The sequence below is a fragment of the Gobius niger genome (genome assembly GCF_951799975.1).
Source record: "Gobius niger genome assembly, chromosome: 1".
Classification (NCBI taxonomy): domain Eukaryota; kingdom Metazoa; phylum Chordata; class Actinopteri; order Gobiiformes; family Gobiidae; genus Gobius; species Gobius niger.
The window spans coordinates 38,948,060-38,966,728 of NC_136852.1; the positions used below are offsets into that span (position 1 = coordinate 38,948,060).

The window sequence follows — 18,669 nt, forward strand, 5'->3', positions numbered from 1 at the left end:
TACATGACCTTATACTGTAAATATGTATGTTTTATTTTGCTTTCCAGAATAAAGCAGTTATTACGGTAAATGTTTCTGTCATGTTTATCAATATGGCTTTACATATCTGTGATAGCAACTAAAAACTTCAAGTGTAAGCTACAAAAGACAGTTAATTTGTTTAGTTACGTAAATTATTATGCATCAAGTGCATTATTAGGATAAGTCATCAGTTTACAGTTAAAGATGGGGTATTCTGCTTTTTTCAATCACATAGCACCAGTCTATATCACACTACAATGATGACCAAACCTTCTGTTGGTCTGTAAATGCAGTAAATTAGAATAACTGCCTTGTATAAAATGTCTCTCTCAAAATGGCTGTAGTGAATGTCTTGAAATAGGCCTCTGTCTCTTTAAGAACCTCTGAGCCTTTCCGACACGCCCCCTCCACACGCTGTCTGTGGCATCAGTGGGGAGGGGGTTCTGCTGAGGAGCAGTGGTTGGTTACTCGGCTGGTGACGAAAGCTCGGAGGCGTCTCCAGGAGGTGGGGGCGTTCCTAGGAGGACTCAGGCAAACCTATCCCTAAAATGGCCGCCATCAGAGTTTTTACAGATTACTCAAAAATACGTGAATGTGCCAAGGCAACACTTCAGGCATGTTTTTAATGAGGGAGTGACATAATAACATGATGGAAAGCTTGAAAAAGTTGATTTTGCATAATACCCCCCCTTTAAATCATCTTTAAATCAGATTTACGAATTTTATCATTTTTGAGTAGATTATTGTATTTTTATTTGGAGGTTATTTTTTGAGTATCTAACATTTACAAAATGTATATATTCATAAAGATACACTTGTTCTGCATTATATCAAGTTGTAATATATATATTCTACATAATAAAACAAAATGCTGAATCCTACGCACAAAGAAATAAAACTTACATTTTTATAGTCTACAGTGTAAGTACAACAGTAAAGAGGAAGTAGTGCCAAGAGATACAACATTGCATCTTACCAGAGAAAGGTATATAATTATATTAATACAAACAACCACAACAACACCCATACAAAAAATATTAGGAGGAACCAGATTATACTTTTCTAGATTAGGATATAAAGTACATTGTTTCACCTGCCTTTTTATTTTTAATTTAATTAATAGTAGTAATATATAGGTTAATGTCTGCAAGGAAAGCAAGTTTTTTTTTTTTGTCAGCCCATTTCTTTTACGTAAGTGATGTTTTCCTGGTTAACATATAAAGCTGATTAACACATTTATTTCACATCTCGATCCATTTTATATATGTATATTTTAAAAACAAGGGATCGCATGATTAGTCAATATTCAGTTTAAACCGTTCCAGAACATGTTTTTTTTTTATTGACTTCTTTTACATTATATTTGGAAATGTATTCGACAAATGATAAAAAGGAAATAAAAAAACAGACTTTGGTTCCATTACTCCCAACAACTATCCCGATGTTTTTTGTTTTGTTTTATTTTTTTTTATTTTTTTTTATTGCAATGAAAAGTAGCTATATGAATATACAGAGTAGCTACAAAGTATGCCAGGGGTAACAGAATATTGATAGTTTTTAGAGCCTTTTTGTTATCAGAACCTTCCAAAATCTGTATTTATGAGAGAATATCACTAAAAAAAATGTGCAAAGTTAGGTTTTATATAGTTCTGTGGTTTTATCCCAATGTTTGTTTTTGTTTTTTTTCAGTGTTTTTATTTATATATTTTTTTTTATTGAAAAGTATATGAGTATACAAAGTATGCCAGGGGGTAACAGAGTTGTACAATACAATTATTCAGTTACAAATATATTATATTTTGAGCAAATACTGATTTTTTAGAGCCTTTTTGTTATCAGAACCTTCCAAGATCTTGATATATGAGAGAGTATCACTGAAAAAATGTGCAAAGTTGGGTTTCTGCTTAGAATATTTACATTTGTGAATATAAAATTTGGACAAAAGGATAAGTAAATTATTAACAAAATAGACGTCTTCATTCTTTTTCTTTCTGAAGAAACAAAAAATAACGTTTTCCCATTTCAATGTAAAGTCCTTGTATAGATGTCCAATTATAAAACTACATAAGTCTTTGGTTTTATCCCAATGTTTCTATTTCATTTATCGAGTGACGTCACTAAAGCGCGCCGTGTCTCTCCCTCGTCGCTGCGGCTCTGACGTCACACCCGCCGCTTTCATAAACAAACCGCTGGACCAAACTCTGCACGAGTTCAAGGTGAGACTCCGAGTTTACTCTTTTAACCCCGTTTTCCAGAGTTCAGGGCGGCAGCAGAGGGCATTTGTGGAGCTCCGGGATTCGGAGGAGAAAAATAAAACTGCGTCAGAAAAGTACAAGTCGTAAAAGGAATGATTTATTCACTCACAGATTTCAGAGGAAGTGCAGGTGCAGGAGCAGTACAGGACTAGTTATAGTAGAAGTAAATACAGGTCTCCATGTAAGGGACAAATGATATTCTCCCTTTTAACCTCTTAACCCTCATCTGAACCGAGCACATTTTCTCCAGTTTTGCTTTACCCGAATCTGAAATCTTCTTGACAAAAAGTGACAAAATGTGATGAAAACGCAATAAACAAGCAGAAGTTACAGAAAAGAGATGAAAAAGAATGTGCGAAAAAGAGACAACAACACGTTTAGATGAGTTTTGTAGGTCTTAGCTTTCAAATGAGGCATTACTGGCCTATAGGCTGAAGCTTTTTGGGTAAAGCTGGGTGAAGAGGTTAAACGTGCTCCTTCGTCAAAAACACTTATTCTCACAATTTAGAACAGGAGTCAAACATACGGCCTGATCCGGCCCACGAGATGATTTAATCCGGCCCCTGCCCTGTAGAGCATACATTCCAGAGTATGTAATGAATTCCTGTGCGGAGTTATGCATTTTTAAAGAATAACCAGAATGCCCATTCCAGCCACTAGGGGGCCTTACATTTAAAAAAGGAAAGAGTTCCACACCTGTCCAGCAGAGGGCACTGACATAATAAGAGCTCAGGATATAAACAACACATTATATAGTCACGTGATACATGGACAGTCTGCCCCAAGGCGGCTGTGGCTTCAATAACAGCTTATCACCACCGAGTGTGAATGAATAATGACTATGTAGCACTTTGAGACACAGGCTTGTAAAGTGCAATACCAGTGTAAGCCGTTGTTATTAATGAAGCTACAGTTAAGTTGGGGCTTTGACCAAATCACAGCTTATTATTATTCATTCATTTGAAAAAAATGTCTCTATTATATGCGGCCTGCGACCCAAAATGAGTTTGACACCCCTGGTTTAGAATTTATTTTATTTTATTTATTTATTTATTTATTTAAGATGGGACAGTGCATATTAATTAACATGAGTCCTCAAAGTCCACATGTAAATATGCCAGAGTTGCCACAATGGCTAATTTTCATCTGTGGTCCCAGGGCAGGTTGCTGTTCTCAGAACAACAAGCACAACAGACATGAACAAAAGACAAGATAAAATGGTTAGTAAAAAGACATTATAAACAAAACGACGCAGAGAAATGAAATAAAACAGATAAGAGATTTTAAACACTATTGGTAAACAGCCTCCACGTTCACACTGTGACAGGTGCAGGTTTGATTGTCCAGGAGCCAAAGCTTTACTGATGAATGAGTGAAGGTTCTCAGTGTTGGGATGTTCCTGATGTGAGTTGGAACAGTGTTCCAGGTGTGAGCCGCCCTCACTGAAAAGCTCAACTGACCAAAAGATGTTTTCCTGAAAGGAACAGCACAATCTCATCCTCTTCACTAAGTTTGTCTATTTACTAAAGTTTATTGCGTCACAGATAAAACACCAAACTGTCCTACACATCTGTTTATAAAGCCCAGAATCCGTCACCGACATTTTCTTCAGTTCAAAGTGTGTTCTTTACAGTGTGGCCTTTGTCGATTTAAAAGAGACAGGAGTTTAACTTTTGACTCCACTCAACGAGTCAACAACAAATCAACAACAAGTCAACAACAAATCAGCAGGTCAACAGGCTGTTTGAGGGGCTTACAGTGAGTTCACTTAAAGAACCACATATCGAAACTACTGGATATTTCGTTTCAGCTGTTTCAGATATTGCATTTTCTAACCAACAAAGTGTAAAATGGAGATGATTGAATGGAGATGTTTTTGACAAGAAGTACAAGGGAGAGCGGGGAGGGTTGGGTCACATCAGACACGTCTTAGCTTTACTGCAGAGGCTTTGCCAAGATACTAAGCGTGCACACTCTCCAGAACCACGAGCAGATCCCTCAATCAATCATGAGCATTTCATATTCAACAGACACCGAATAAATTCATTTTAAATGATTGCAATGATATGGCTGGGGAGGGTTGAGCCACTATTCTGAAGGGTAGACACTAAACATTTATCTTTTATCGCTAACATTTAACCTAAATAGTGACAGTTCATCCTGGAAATTGAAAGCTGACTCTCGCTTAACGACCAATAGTTTACAAAAGTTTGTATGTTTTAGCTCTGTTGTGTTGATGACCCTTCTGCCGTCGAGCATCCATAAACAAGAAGAGGCATCACACTCAGTTTAGCCTGGTCTCTCTTATTAGCCCAAAACCCTGAGCGACCCAACGCTCCCCGCTCTCCCCTGTACACTCTTTAAAACAAGACATTACTGTGATTTTCCTTTTATGATGTACTTTCGGCTTAAACTGATCTTCAATAATATCGTTTATCGCAATATAATATTCTTGCCTCATTATGTCGCTCTTAAAATGTTGTTCCAGGTCCTGTCAGCTCCTCAGAGATGTTTGGCGGCGAGCGGGCGGCGTCAGAGGAGCTGCTGGAGCGGTTCCTGGACGCCGCGGCCCGAGGAGACCTGGCTTTGGTCACGTCTCTTCTGTCCAACGCCCCGTCGCTGCTGAACCGGGCGGGAACCAACGGATGGACCGCGCTGATGCTCGCTGCCAGGAACGGGCACCACGGCCTGGTGGGGGCGCTGCTGCAGCACGGGTGAGCCCCCCGACCCCTGCGTTTGACCCGTCCCCTCGGTGTCGCAGGGTCAAAGTGACTGAAGCGAGACAGTCAGACAGGTCTACAATAACAAGTTTATCCAAAGCAAATCTTTGGAACTAATATGTTACAAAATAAAACCACACCTTTAAACCCTGTTTGGTCGCCACAAATGTAAGGAATTTTATGCGTAAACTGCCTTATTTCAGTGGTTTCATTACGGATCCTTTCTCTTTATCATTTTGACAGACAGAATTGTAAAAAAAATCCATAATTTCATCTCTCATATTGCGCATGAGTTTGGTGTTTAAACTGTTACTTTAGTCCTGGACAAACAGAGATCACAGGATACAGCGGGAAACATATGTTTACATCCACTTCATCAAAAGACACATTTGCATTTTTTTTCTCACTGCCAGACATGAAACCAGAAACACTTCTTTTAAAAGTCACATTTTAAACATTATTTCTATTTGGCAAAGTCCAGAAAAATGCTTCTCACAATAGTTGCAGGAGTTTTGGTCCATTCGTCCAAACAGAACTGGTGTAACTGAGTCACATTTGTAGCCACCTTGTGTGCCTATGCCTTTTCAGCCCATAAAATACTTTTTCAACTGGACTTTGTGATGACCACTTCAAAACATTGACTTTGTTTTCCTTAAAGGAATAGGCCACCGTTTTTACATACTGGGATATGTTCTTACCTGAGCTGTGACGAGTTCTTTAGGACCTGTCTGATCTTCCCCCGTGCCTCAGTCACGTAAACACAGCGCAGACGGCGTTAGCATTTAGCCTCTCCCTCTCTCCACTATAGCGGGGCCACAGGGAAGAAGAGACAAACTTATGTAGTAACTAAAAATATATACTGCATTTTAAAGTAAATTTTAAGAGATTTGACAGGTTTGTTGCCATTATTTACCTTTATATTTCAACACAAAGTTAAAAAGAAGATATTATGCCTTCTGCACTTTATGTTAATTTAAAACAATTTAATTTGTTAATAAACAAAAAATCAAAAATGTTTATTTGTCTTTTATTAATTTTTGCTGATCCGAAGAAGATCCGAACCATGAGTTTTTTTATCCGTTGCACCCCTGATATCTTGAGATGTTGCTCACATGTTTCCACATCGTGTTCTTTCTTCATGATATCATCTATTTAGTGAAGTGCACCAGTCCCTCCCACAGCATAACAGCCCCACAGCATGATGCTGCCCCCCCCCCCCGTATTTCACAGTTGGGATGGTGTTCTCAGGCTTTTTCCTCCAAACGTGCAAATGTGTCTTTTTATGAAGTGTATGAAACATATGGTTCCCGCTGTAGATACTAAAAGAAGGTCCGACAGATATGGATATTTGGGTCTGATACTGATATGAAGGGGGTTGGCCGATATTTGAAGTAATTAGATTTGATGACATATTTTAAAATCTCTCAAATAGACTATAGCTAAACATTATTATTATAGTAAAGGTTTCAGTCATAGAAATATATAGAAATATCTAATAGAGGTCAAAGTGTGTTTTTCACATTAATTTGACCTTTATTTAACCAGGAAAGTCCCACTGAGATTAAGAATCTCTTTTACAGGAGAATCCTGGTCCCAGAGGGGAACCTATTGTACAGGTTTTTAGTGGTAGGGGAAACCGGAGTACCTGGAGGAAACCTACGCAGACACGGGGAGAACATGCAAACTCCACATAAAGGCCCCGTCCAGGTTGGAATCGAACCCGTGACCACTGTGCACTGTGGTCGGGCCATGACTAAAACTAAATAGAACCCCTCGAAATGACGGCCTTGAAACCTGAACATTATTATTTGAAAGTGACATCCCTAAACGATCTTTTCCACCGGCAGCGTCTCGCCTTAAGTTAAGACGACCCCCCTCAGGTTCCTCGGTTTCTCGGACCGGTGCCGGCTGCGCCCCAGGACTTGACTCTCTGTTCTTTTTGTCGAAGCTGTGACAAGTCTCTGCTGAACCAGTCGAGCCAAAGCGCCTTCGACGTGGCCAAGTTCTGGGGCCACACGCACATCTGCAGACTGCTGCTCCGCCCAGACCCCAGCCGGGACCCGGACCCCAGCCGGGACCCGGACCCCAGCCCGGACCCGGACCCCAGCCCGGACCCGGACCAGCTCTCCAGGACCCAGGAGTCTCAGGTGGGATACGCTAACATCTGGATAACACCGTCAGCCTCTCCATCAGTGCTTAAGGCGGAGGTTCTTAGTGAAGCCAACCAGGTCCTGCTTAGCCTCAGAGGTCTGACGGGATCGACCCGAGCAAAGGATTCTATACTTTAATTTAACCTCTTAACCCCCACCTGAACCGAGCACATTTTTTTCCAGTTTGGCTTAAGGTGAGGGTTAAGATTTGAAACAATATTCCACCAAATCATTGTTGTGAAATATGAGGTGACCCAAATGGGATGTTACCTTGTTTCGGTTCTTCCTTTATCTTTTTCAGTCTGATTTTTGCACTTGCAGAAAAAGCTCGCTATTTTATTAAACGTAACAAGTCGGTTTAATTAATGATTAGGTTTTTTGAATTTCCTAATGTCTTTGATTTGTTGGTAAATGTCTTGTCCCACGTTCAGGAGGAAAAGCGCTGGATTGCGCCGCAGCAGAGTCCCCACGAGACGTACTTCAGCGCGGAGCCTTTGGACCGACTCAGCGCCAAGAGGCCGGACCAGAGCTGGGTCCAGTCCAGGCTGAAGGACCCTCAGACGGTGATCCTGCTGTTCCACAGACTCAGCCCCATGATGCGGGACCAGGACGGGGACCAGGAGGGGGAGAGCTCAGCGGTGAGGGGGTCCTCTTGTGTTCATGCATGCATTGTATTTGCTTAACCCCTTAACTCCCACCTGAACCGAGCACATTTTCTCCAGTTTGGCTTTTACCCCAGTCCAAAAGCTTCTGGAAAAAAGCTGTGAAAATAGCAACAAAACTGAGACGAAAACAATGATGGAAATGTGATAAAGAAGTGAGAAAACATTGACAAAAAAATGACAAAATTTATGAAAAAGAGGCAAAAATGGGACAAAAAAAATTATAAAAAATGGGACAAAAATGTGATAAAAATGGGACCAAAAAAAGACAAAAATTTGACAAAAAAATGACAGAAATGTGACAAAAAAGTACAAAAATGTGATGAAAAAATGACAAAAATGTGATAAAAATGTGACAAAAAAAATTATAAAAAATGGGACAAAAATGTGATAAAAATGGGACCAAAAAATGACAAAAATTTGACAAAAAAATGACAGAAATGTGACAAAAAAGTACAAAAATGTGATGAAAAAATGACAAAAATGTGATAAAAATGTGACAAAAAAACCAACAAAATGTGACAAAAAAATGACAAAAATGTGACAAAAAAAATGACAAAAAAGTTGCAAAAATGAGTTGAACACCCAACAAAAAAATGATGAAAAAAAAGAAAATATTTACAAAAAAGTGATGAAAAATGGATGAAAAAGTGGCAAAAATGTCTCAAGAAATTGACAAAAAATTGACGAAAAATGACAAAAATGTGATAAAAAAATTGACGAAAAAATGACAAAAATGTGACAAAAAATGACAAAAATGTGACAAAAAATTTACAAAAAAAATTACACAAAAATGACAAAAATGTGACAAAAATGTGATAAAAAAATGACGAAAAAATGACAAAACTTTGACAAAAAATGACAAAAAAAAATGACAAAAAAGTTACAAAAATGAGTTGACTACCCAACAAAAAAATGATGGAAAAAAAATCTGACGTGAGGAAAAAGATCCTCTCGGCTCAGGCGGGAGTTAAGAGGTCAATGTCATCCAGACACCTGTGGATGGACTGAGGTGCGTCCGGGGAGTTTGCCGAAACTGGGAGGTAGATTTGTAAATCGTCTGCATACACGTGAAAGGACACGCTATGGCGAGAGATGATTGAAAATAATAATTTGAAAATAAAACCGGACCTAAAATGGAACCCTGTGACACACCAGAGGACAGAGAGGCTATGGAGGAGGAAAAGTCATCGGTAACCCTGAAGGCCCACCTGCTGAGCCAGATTGTTTTGATTATTTGGTAGCATTAATGTTGCTACTGAAGCGTTAACGTTGTAAAATGGATGACAGCTTCTGTTTCACCTACAGGGAGCGCTAGACTCTTCCATCTGTATCGTTTGTCGACGCCTTAAGAGCTTTGTGTCCGTGTCTCTCCAGGCGCAGAGCAAACTGTGCCGCTTCAGTCACGAGGAGGTCAAGGACCTACTGGAGCGGCCGGGGTCAGTGCTGCTGTTCCTGGGCGTGGCAAGGAGACCGCCCCCTAGTGCCGCCGGCGGGGAACCGCGCGCCTGGTTCGCCCTGGGCTCGGACTCTGAGGATGAGGAGGAGCTACTGAAGCGCAGCCGCGAGAAACACAGCCGCTTTGCCAAGAACGCTCACCGAGACCTGCTGCGGCTCAGCGAGGAGGAGGCAGGTGAGGTCACCCCTCTGTCCCGTAGAGGTGGTCCATGTTTAACCCTCTGTCCCGTAGGGGTGGTCCATGTTTAACCCCTGTGTCCCGTAGAGGTGGTCCATGTTTAACCCTCTGTCCCGTAGGGGTGGTCCATGTTTAACCTCTCTGTCCCGTAGGGGTGGTCCATGTTTAACCTCTCTGTCCCGTAGGGGTGGTGGCCCAGGCGCGCTCCGTCTTGGCCTGGCACAGTCGCTACAGTCACTGCTCGACCTGTGGCAGCGTCAGCCGAGTGGAGGAGGCGGGACATAAGAGGAGCTGTGAGAGTCAGGCCTGCATCAGCCACAAGGGGGTGCACAACACCTGCTACCCACGAGTGGGTAAGGAAATACTACTACTACTACTACTACTACTACTAAATACTACTACAACAACACCTGCTACCCACGAGTGGGTAAGGAAATACTACTACTACTACTACTACTACTACTACTACTACTACTACTACTACTACTACTACTACTACTAAATACTACTACAACAACACCTGCTACCCACGAGTCAGTACAAAAAATCCTTCCAGAGCTGTTCAAAGTATTTTGTTTCATTACTTAAGTAAGAGTACAGATAGTACAGGTCAAATATTACTCTAATCCGTTGCAGTAAGTGTGTAAAATAACGCTGATTAAAATGAATTACAGCAACACGACGGGACAAACCTTCCTCTTTGCGAGTCAGTGGCTTTGACAGTACATCTGCACAGCGCCACCTGTTGGCATTACTAGGTTTTTAACATGAACCAAACACACATGGACTTTGGAGCCTTTAGAGAAAAGAAGAAAAGTTCTCAACACAGATACTCTTTGAGTAAACTACAGATCCTCAAAAAGTACCGTGCTTGAGTAACTTTACTTTGTTGCTGACCTGTCTGTGGTGTGTTGAGTAGGGCTAAAAATGATACAAATGATACAAGTCTGGTATCAGAAAAAAAGTTTAGGTACCACTGCTATCGGAAAAAATTAAAATATCGAAAGCAGGACCCGATTTTTTATATCTATTTTTTTTTTTTGCACAATGTTTGCCCCATTTTTTTTCTAATTTTTGGCCCAATCTCTTCTCGTTTTCTAAATTTTTCCCCTCGTTTTTGCTCATTTTTGATTACTAAAATTTTCCCTTCCGCCCCAATTGTTTTCCAATTTTTGTCCCATTTTCCCCCCAATTTTTTTTCTTATTTTGCGACTATTTTTCCCAGTTTTTCTCCAAATCAGTCATTGGAGATGGAGCCAAGTTGTAAATGTGCAGATCTTCCACACATTATTACTTATACCAGGGGTGTCCAAAGTGCGGCCTGAGGGCCAAATGCGGCCCTCAGACCAATTTTTGTTGGCCCTAAGGCTTTTATTGACACATGGCCAGAGATGATAATTTCCCGGCAATTTTAATCATTCCGCACAATTAAAACCTCAAAAATCAACTTTTATTGTGAGACTGAGCTAGCATAATGGTTTCAAGCCTAAATAGAAGTGTGGGGAATGGTTTACACCTCTCTTAAATACACGCAGCTGAATGTTTGAATGCATTGACCACTGATCTGTGGCCCTCCATGCCTTATACATGTCAATATACGGCCCTCGGTGAAAAAAGTTCGGACAACCCTGACTTATACTTACTTACTCCATCAACATGTCCTCAAGCGGTGCCACTTCAGCATTATATGCTAAAAAAAAAAATCATACATCATTCTTAGCCAAGTGATTAATCGTGAAAATAATCAGTAAACTAAATAATCGTTAGTTGCAGCCCTACTGTTTTTACACATGTTCTCCACACGAGATAAAAGTTCAGAGTCTTCAGTGTGGGTGCCGCACATGTCGAACCTCCCTCTCTTCGCTCAGACCCGGTGGTGATCATGCTGGTGGTGCACCCGGACCAGGGCCAGGTTCTGCTCGGGAGGAAGAAAGTCTTTCCTTCAGGAATGTTCTCTTGCCTCGCCGGATTCATCGAGCCCGGTAACAGACCCGTTAACCCTGCTTCAGTCTCGGTTCGACCTGGTTCAGTCCCGGTTCTAAACCCTCTTGTGTTTTCAGGAGAGTGTGTGGAGGCCGCGGTGCGGAGGGAGGTCCAGGAGGAGTCTGGGGTCCTGGTGGGTCCGGTCTGGTACGTCTGCTCTCAGTCCAGGTTTAGTTGTAATCAGTTTTGGGGAAATGCCTTATAAAACATATGACTTTATTCAGAAACCGGGTAATACAACAAAAAACACGCCAATATATTCCTCATCGACCTGGTTCAGTCCCGCTGTAGGTGCAGGCAGGCTTTAAGATAACTTTACTCAAGAAGAAGTTAAAAACACCATATGATAAAACAAGTTGTACAGTTACTTTAGAATGTCCTTGTGTAAATGTAGCTCTGGTTGCAGGTACGTGTGCTCTCAGCCATGGCCGATGCCATCGAGTCTGATGATCGGATGCTTGACTGTCGCCATGACAACAGAGATCACTGTGGACCAGGAGGAGATCGAGGAGGCCCAATGGTTCACGAGACAACAGGTCAGTCTGGGTTTAGTCTGTGCTGAGACCTGTCTTTTTAGCCCAGCCTCTTTAGTTCAGTTCAGCCTCTGTAGTTCAGTTCAGTCTCTTTAGTTCAGTTCAGTCTCTTTAGTTCAGTTCAGTCTCTTTAGTTCAGTTCAGTCTCTTTAGTTCAGTTCAGCCTCTTTAGTTCAGTTCAGCCTCTTTAGTTCAGTTCAGTCTCTTTAGTGTAGTTCAGTCTCTTTAGTTCAGTTCAGTTCAGTCTCTTTAGTTCAGTTCAGCCTCTTTAGTTAAGTTCAGTCTCTTTAGTTCAGTTCAGTCTCTTTAGTTCAGTTCAGTCTCTTTAGTTCAGTTCAGTCTCTTTAGTTCAGTTCAGTCTCTTTAGTTCAGTTCAGCCTCTTTAGTTCAGTTCAGCCTCTTTAGTTCAGTTCAGTCTCTTTAGTGTAGTTCAGTCTCTTTAGTTCAGTTCAGTTCAGTCTCTTTAGTTCAGTTCAGCCTCTTTAGTTCAGTTCAGTCTCTTTAGTTCAGTTCAGCCTCTTTAGTTCAGTTCAGTCTCTTTAGTTCAGTTCAGCCTCTTTAGTTCAGTTCAGTCTCTTTAGTTCAGTTCAGTCTCTTTAGTTCAGTTCAGCCTCTTTAGTTCAGTTCAGTCTCTTTAGTTCAGTTCAGTCTCTTTAGTTCAGTTCAGTCTCTTTAGTTCAGCTCAGTCTCTTTAGTTCAGTTCAGTCTCTTTAGTTCAGTTCAGCCTCTTTAGTTCAGTTCAGTCTCTTTAGTTCAGTTCAGCCTCTTTAGTTCAGTTCAGTCTCTTTAGTTCAGTTCAGCCTCTTTAGTTCAGTTCAGTCTCTTTAGTTCAGTTCAGTCTCTTTAGTTCAGTTCAGCCTCTGTAGTTCAGTTCAGTCTCTTTAGTTCAGTTCAGTCTCTTTAGTTCAGTTCAGTCTCTTTAGTTCAGTTCAGTCTCTTTAGTTCAGTTCAGTCTCTTTAGTTCAGTTCAGTCTCTTTAGTTCAGTTCAGCCTCTTTAGTTCAGTTCAGCCTCTTTAGTTCAGTTCAGTCTCTTTAGTGTAGTTCAGCCTCTTTAGTTCAGTTCAGTTCAGTCTCTTTAGTTCAGTTCAGTTCAGTCTCTTTAGTTCAGTTCAGTTCAGCCTCTTTAGTTCAGTTCAGTTCAGTCTCTTTAGTTCAGTTCAGTTCAGTCTCTTTAGTTCAGTTCAGTTCAGTCTCTTTAGTTCAGTTCAGCCTCTTTAGTTCAGTTCAGTCTCTTTAGTTCAGTTCAGTCTCTTTAGTTCAGTTCAGTCTCTTTAGTTCAGTTCAGCCTCTTTAGTTCAGTTCAGTCTCTTTAGTTCAGTTCAGTCTCTTTAGTTCAGTTCAGCCTCTTTAGTTCAGTTCAGCCTCTTTAGTTCAGTTCAGTCTCTTTAGTTCAGCTCAGTCTCTTTAGTTCAGTTCAGTCTCTTTAGTTCAGTTCAGCCTCTTTAGTTCAGTTCAGTCTCTTTAGTTCAGTTCAGTCTCTTTAGTTCAGTTCAGTTCAGTCTCTTTAGTTCAGTTCAGCCTCTTTAGTTCAGTTCAGTCTCTTTAGTTCAGTTCAGTCTCTTTAGTTCAGTTCAGCCTCTTTAGTTCAGTTCAGTTGTCTCTTTAGTTCAGTTCAGTCTCTTTAGTTCAGTTCAGTCTCTGTAGTTCAGTTCAGTCTCTTTAGTTCCGTTCAGTCTCTTTAGTTCAGTTCAGCCTCTTTAGTTCAGTTCAGTCTCTTTAGTTCAGTTCAGTCTCTTTAGTTCAGTTCAGCCTCTTTAGTTCAGTTCAGTCTCTTTAGTTCAGTTCAGTCTCTTTAGTTCAGTTCAGTTCAGTCTCTTTAGTTCAGTTCAGTCTCTTTAGTTCAGTTCAGTCTCTGTAGTTCAGTTCAGTCTCTTTAGTTCAGTTCAGCCTCTTTAGTTCAGTTCAGTCTCTTTAGTTCAGTTCAGTCTCTTTAGTTCAGTTCAGCCTCTTTAGTTCAGTTCAGCCTCTTTAGTTCAGTTCAGTCTCTTTAGTTCAGTTCAGTCTCTTTAGTTCAGTTCAGTCTCTGTAGTTCAGTTCACTCTCTTTAGTTCAGTTCAGCCTCTTTAGTTCAGTTCAGCCTCTTTAGTTCAGTTCAGTCTCTTTAGTTCAGTTCAGTCTCTTTAGTTCAGTTCAGTCTCTTTAGTTCAGTTCAGTCTCTTTAGTTCAGTTCAGCCTCTTTAGTTCAGTTCAGCCTCTTTAGTTCAGTTCAGTCTCTTTAGTTCAGTTCAGTCTCTGTAGTTCAGTTCAGTCTCTTTAGTTCAGTTCAGTCTCTTTAGTTCAGTTCAGCCTCTTTAGTTCAGTTCAGTCTCTTTAGTTCAGTTCAGTCTCTGTAGTTCAGTTCAGCCTCTTTAGTTCAGTTCAGCCTCTTTAGTTCAGTTCAGTCTCTTTAGTTCAGTTCAGTCTCTTTAGTTCAGTTCAGCCTCTTTAGTTCAGTTCAGTCTTTTTAGTTCAGTTCAGTCTCTTTAGTTCAGTTCAGTCTCTTTAGTTCAGTTCAGCCTCTTTAGTTCAGTTCAGTCTCTTTAGTTCAGTTCAGTCTCTTTAGTTCAGTTCAGTCTCTTTAGTTCAGTTCAGTCTCTTTAGTTCAGTTCAGTCTCTTTAGTTCAGTTCAGCCTCTTTAGTTCAGTTCACTCTCTTTAGTTCAGTTCAGTCTCTTTAGTTCAGTTCAGTCTCTTCAGTTCAGTCTCTTTAGTTCAGTTCAGTCTCTGTAGTTCAGTTCACTCTTTAGTTCAGTTCAGTCTCTTTAGTTCAGTTCAGTCTCTTTAGTTCAGTTCAGTCTCTTTAGTTCAGTTCAGTCTCTTTAGTTCAGTTCAGTCTCTTTAGTTCAGTTCAGCCTCTTTAGTTCAGTTCACTCTCTTTAGTTCAGTTCAGCCTCTTTTGTTCAGTTCAGTCTCTTTAGTTCAGTTCAGTCTCTTTAGTTCAGTTCAGTCTCTTTAGTTCAGTTCAGTCTCTTTAGTTCAGTTCAGTCTCTTTAGTTCAGTTCAGTCTCTGTAGTTCAGTTCAGCCTCTTTAGTTCAGTCTCTTTAGTTCAGTTCAGTCTCTTTAGTTCAGTTCAGTCTCTGTAGTTCAGTTCAGCCTCTTTAGTTCAGTTCAGTCTCTTTAGTTCAGTTCAGTCTCTTTAGTTCAGTTCAGTCTCTTTAGTTCAGTTCAGTTTCTTTAGTTCAGTTCAGTCTCTTTAGTTCAGTTCAGTCTCTTTAGTTCAGTTCAGTCTCTTTTGTTCAGTTCAGCCTCTTTAGTTCAGTTCAGTCTTTTTAGTTCAGTTCAGTTTCTTTAGTTCAGTTCAGTCTCTTTAGTTCAGTTCAGTCTCTTTAGTTCAGTTCAGTCTCTTTAGTTCAGTTCAGTCTCTTTAGTTCAGTTCAGTCTCTGTAGTTCAGTTCAGTCTCTTTAGTTCAGTTCAGCCTCTTTAGTTCAGTTCAGCCTCTTTAGTTCAGTTCAGCCTCTTTAGTTCAGTTCAGTCTCTTTAGTTCAGTTCAGCCTCTTTAGTGTAGTTCAGTCTCTTTAGTTCAGTTCAGTCTCTTTAGTTCAGTTCAGTCTCTTTAGTTCAGTTCAGTCTCTTTAGTTCAGTTCAGCCTCTTTAGTTCAGTTCAGTCTCTTTAGTTCAGTTCAGCCTCTTTAGTGTAGTTCAGTCTCTTTAGTTCAGTTCAGTCTCTTTAGTTCAGTTCAGTCTCTTTAGTGTAGTTCAGCCTCTTTAGTTCAGTTCAGTCTCTTTAGTTCAGTTCAGCCTCTTTAGTTCAGTTCAGTCTCTTTAGTTCAGTTCAGTCTCTTTAGTTCAGTTCAGTCTCTTTAGTTCAGTTCAGTCTCTTTAGTTCAGTTCAGTCTCTTTAGTTCAGTTCAGTCTCTTCAGTTCATTTTCTTTCGTTAAGCCTCTTAAGCTCAGTCTCTTTGCTGCAGGTGGTGGACTCTCTGCTCAGTGGACCTCATGCTGCGTTCACTGTCCCTCCGAGACAAACCATCGCTCACCAGCTGCTGCGGCACTGGACCGGCCTCAGCTCCAACCTGTGATGTCACTGTAATGCCCCCAACAGGCCTCTGTACAAACCCTGAGCTACCTCCAAGTCATGTCCAGATTTACTTGATTTTGGAAGTTCAAGACCAAAGGCTCATTTCTCTCCTGTTATGAACGTAAACAGATCAGCCTCATCGTAGCCATTTCAGTCTTCATCTGTATCTGGACTCGGAGTGGTCCAAGATGCAGACGGGGCGGTGCCAGCAGAACAGAAGGAGTCCTCCAGCAGCGAGCCAAAGTTTGGACAAGGAAATTACACACAAGAGATATTACCACATGAGTCGGAGCGTCACACCTTCACGAGGACCTGCTCCTGTGGCCACATTTCCTCCCAGGGTCGACATAAAACTGGAGTTAAAGGCAGGTCCACAGTGCGTCGTCCTCCACCACGGCTCCTGATGCCTTTGGAGCCCACAGTTGAGAACAGCAAATCACACATTTATTTATTTAGTGTGTTATGTTGTCTAATGACATGTTTTGTGAGCGCCCCTAAGAAAGACGCTGCACCCCCTTGGACAACTGTCTGGTGCCGCCACTGGATACAGATGAAGACAGCAATGGTGACCCCCAGTGGAGAAATGCAGCCAAAAATTTTAACAATCTACAGCTAATGTAAATGTAGTCCGAATGTTTTACTTCCTGTGGCTAAATAAATAAAAAAAATCTCAATAATGAAATTAAAAAGATAATGGTTTGAATGATCCCATTATTTAATTACAGTTGTGCCCAGGACTTGTTATTGAAGGACATTTATAATCACGCAATAACAATTTTGCTAAATTTCCTCTTTATCTTTGTTGTAACCGTTTTAATGCTTCAGTATAATCACACTGCTATTAAAATCTTGAACTACATTTGGACAGTTTCATTCTGATTTGTGTTAAGCCAAAAAAAATGAGAAAACGACATTTTTTATTTTATCTTATTTTATTATTTGGACAAATTCCTTTCAAAATAGCAGCTTCTGCAGCTCGCCTCCTGCTCCACATTCTCTTAGAAAACAAACATTTAATCAGCCTCGTACAAACGTTTAAAAATGACTTGCAGCGAAAGCAAAACGAGCCAAAGCTTCACAGCCTGAGCTCCGGCGCTTCACGCTTAACAGACAAATGAGGAAACATCGCAGGAAGTCCCGCCTCACATCCGTGGACGATAGTTTAAGAGCTAAGGTTTATCGACGCACATTTACAAGAAAAGAAACGTCTCGGTGAACAGGAAATAAACACTTTAAATGTTGAGATATCAGTGTGAAACTCTAGCTGTAGATTACCGACATAAATATGAGAAAACTAATCAACAAACATGACAAATGGCTCATATTTTTAAAGTTCTCCCTGTTATTTGGGTTTGAAGCTCAATAAATCAGGCAGGAATTGAAAGATCCCTGTGAAAGAACCCTCCAAATGTAGTTAGTGGGAGCCTGTAACGTGTGGAGATGTTGTTACATAGTGGAATGAAAACCTTACTTGGATTACAGAGTGTTGTCGGGGGGATTCCCTGCGCCACGTGGATGAGCGGGGGAAACCCGGCGGAGCGGCCAACATCCCAAAAGTCGACAAAACATGACATTAAACTCATGATGTTAAGGACAAAAGCAAATTCTCAACACTTCAGATTTGTGTCGCATGAAATGAGGATTTTGAAATCGAAGAAAGGCAGGACTTCCTGTAAAAAATTTTAAAAAAAAAACACCGCAGACTTCCTGTTTACTTCCTGTTCATAAACAATGTGCATTATTTCGTCTTTACATTTCGGCAGAAGCTCAAAATTCATATTTACAAACATTTACAACGTCCGTCGGAGCATGATTGGAAAGCAAGAGTCCATGATTGATCCTGATCAAACCGAAAGAACAAAATGATGACTTTTCAGGAAATTTCATTTAAAAAACAAAACAAATAATTTCATGATGAGGACGAGGAGAATCTGCGTCTTATCGTCTGTTTGAATCTTTGTGGGGTTTTGTCAGCGCTGTGAAATGACACCAGAGTCGGGAGATCGTGGCGCACTGGTTAGGCTGCAGCACATATGCAGGTCTCGTATCTCTCAAACACACTCGCTTAATGAACAGAGAAACAGGAGCTTGTATCTGATGTTAAAAATGTGCTTGAATAATGTTTCTCACACGACAGCGCTGACAAAACCCGCGCCGTTACCTCCTCTCCCGGGTTGTTCGTTTTCACGTCAGAGGGACAGAGTTCCAGTCTGTTTTTTTTATTTTCATTTCAGACAAAATACTTTCAGTTCGTTCAGTTGTGGATCATGATCCGAAGGCGACGAGGAGAAGACGGTCTCCAGTCTGTGTCCCCCCGAGGGTGAAGGGTGTGGGGAGCAGGGGTCACTTGGTCTGGGTTGGAGTCTTCAGTCGATGCTCCCTCCCTCTGTAGGGGGTCCCCAGAGGGAGTGCGTGGGGTTAGGGTGTAGGGCACTAGAAGGGTAGTGTTTGTGGAGCTAAGGGTGTAGGGCTTAGGGCAGACTGGAAGAGAAAGATGCTGCTCCAAGTCCTCAGCCTAGGGAGCAGTAGAACGCAAGTTTCAGGGCGAAGGATGTTGGGGCTCCTCCTGGTGCTCTTTGTAGGGGGTCAGGTTTGGGGGTAGAGAGGATAGGGTTAGTGGGGGTGGCTCGGGTTGGCGACGGATGTAGGATGTAGGGTTTAGAGCACACTGGAAAACATTGATGCTGCTCCAAGTCCTTACCGTAGGTGG

General features: G+C 41.1%; 1 protein-coding gene across 1 annotated transcript; it reads left to right on the forward strand.

Annotated features, from left to right (window-relative positions):
* Positions 1-2,179: 2,179 nt before the first annotated feature.
* nudt12 (nudix (nucleoside diphosphate linked moiety X)-type motif 12) lies at positions 2,180-16,091 on the forward strand. Its single transcript, XM_079569209.1, has 10 exons — positions 2,180-2,237; positions 4,765-4,990; positions 6,945-7,143; positions 7,578-7,784; positions 9,186-9,441; positions 9,630-9,797; positions 11,313-11,426; positions 11,505-11,574; positions 11,834-11,963; positions 15,850-16,091. Exons 2-10 carry the CDS (start codon positions 4,785-4,787, stop codon positions 15,958-15,960), a joined length of 1,461 nt encoding a protein of 486 aa, XP_079425335.1. The 5' UTR covers positions 2,180-2,237; positions 4,765-4,784; the 3' UTR covers positions 15,961-16,091.
* The last annotated feature ends 2,578 nt before the right edge of the window (positions 16,092-18,669 follow it).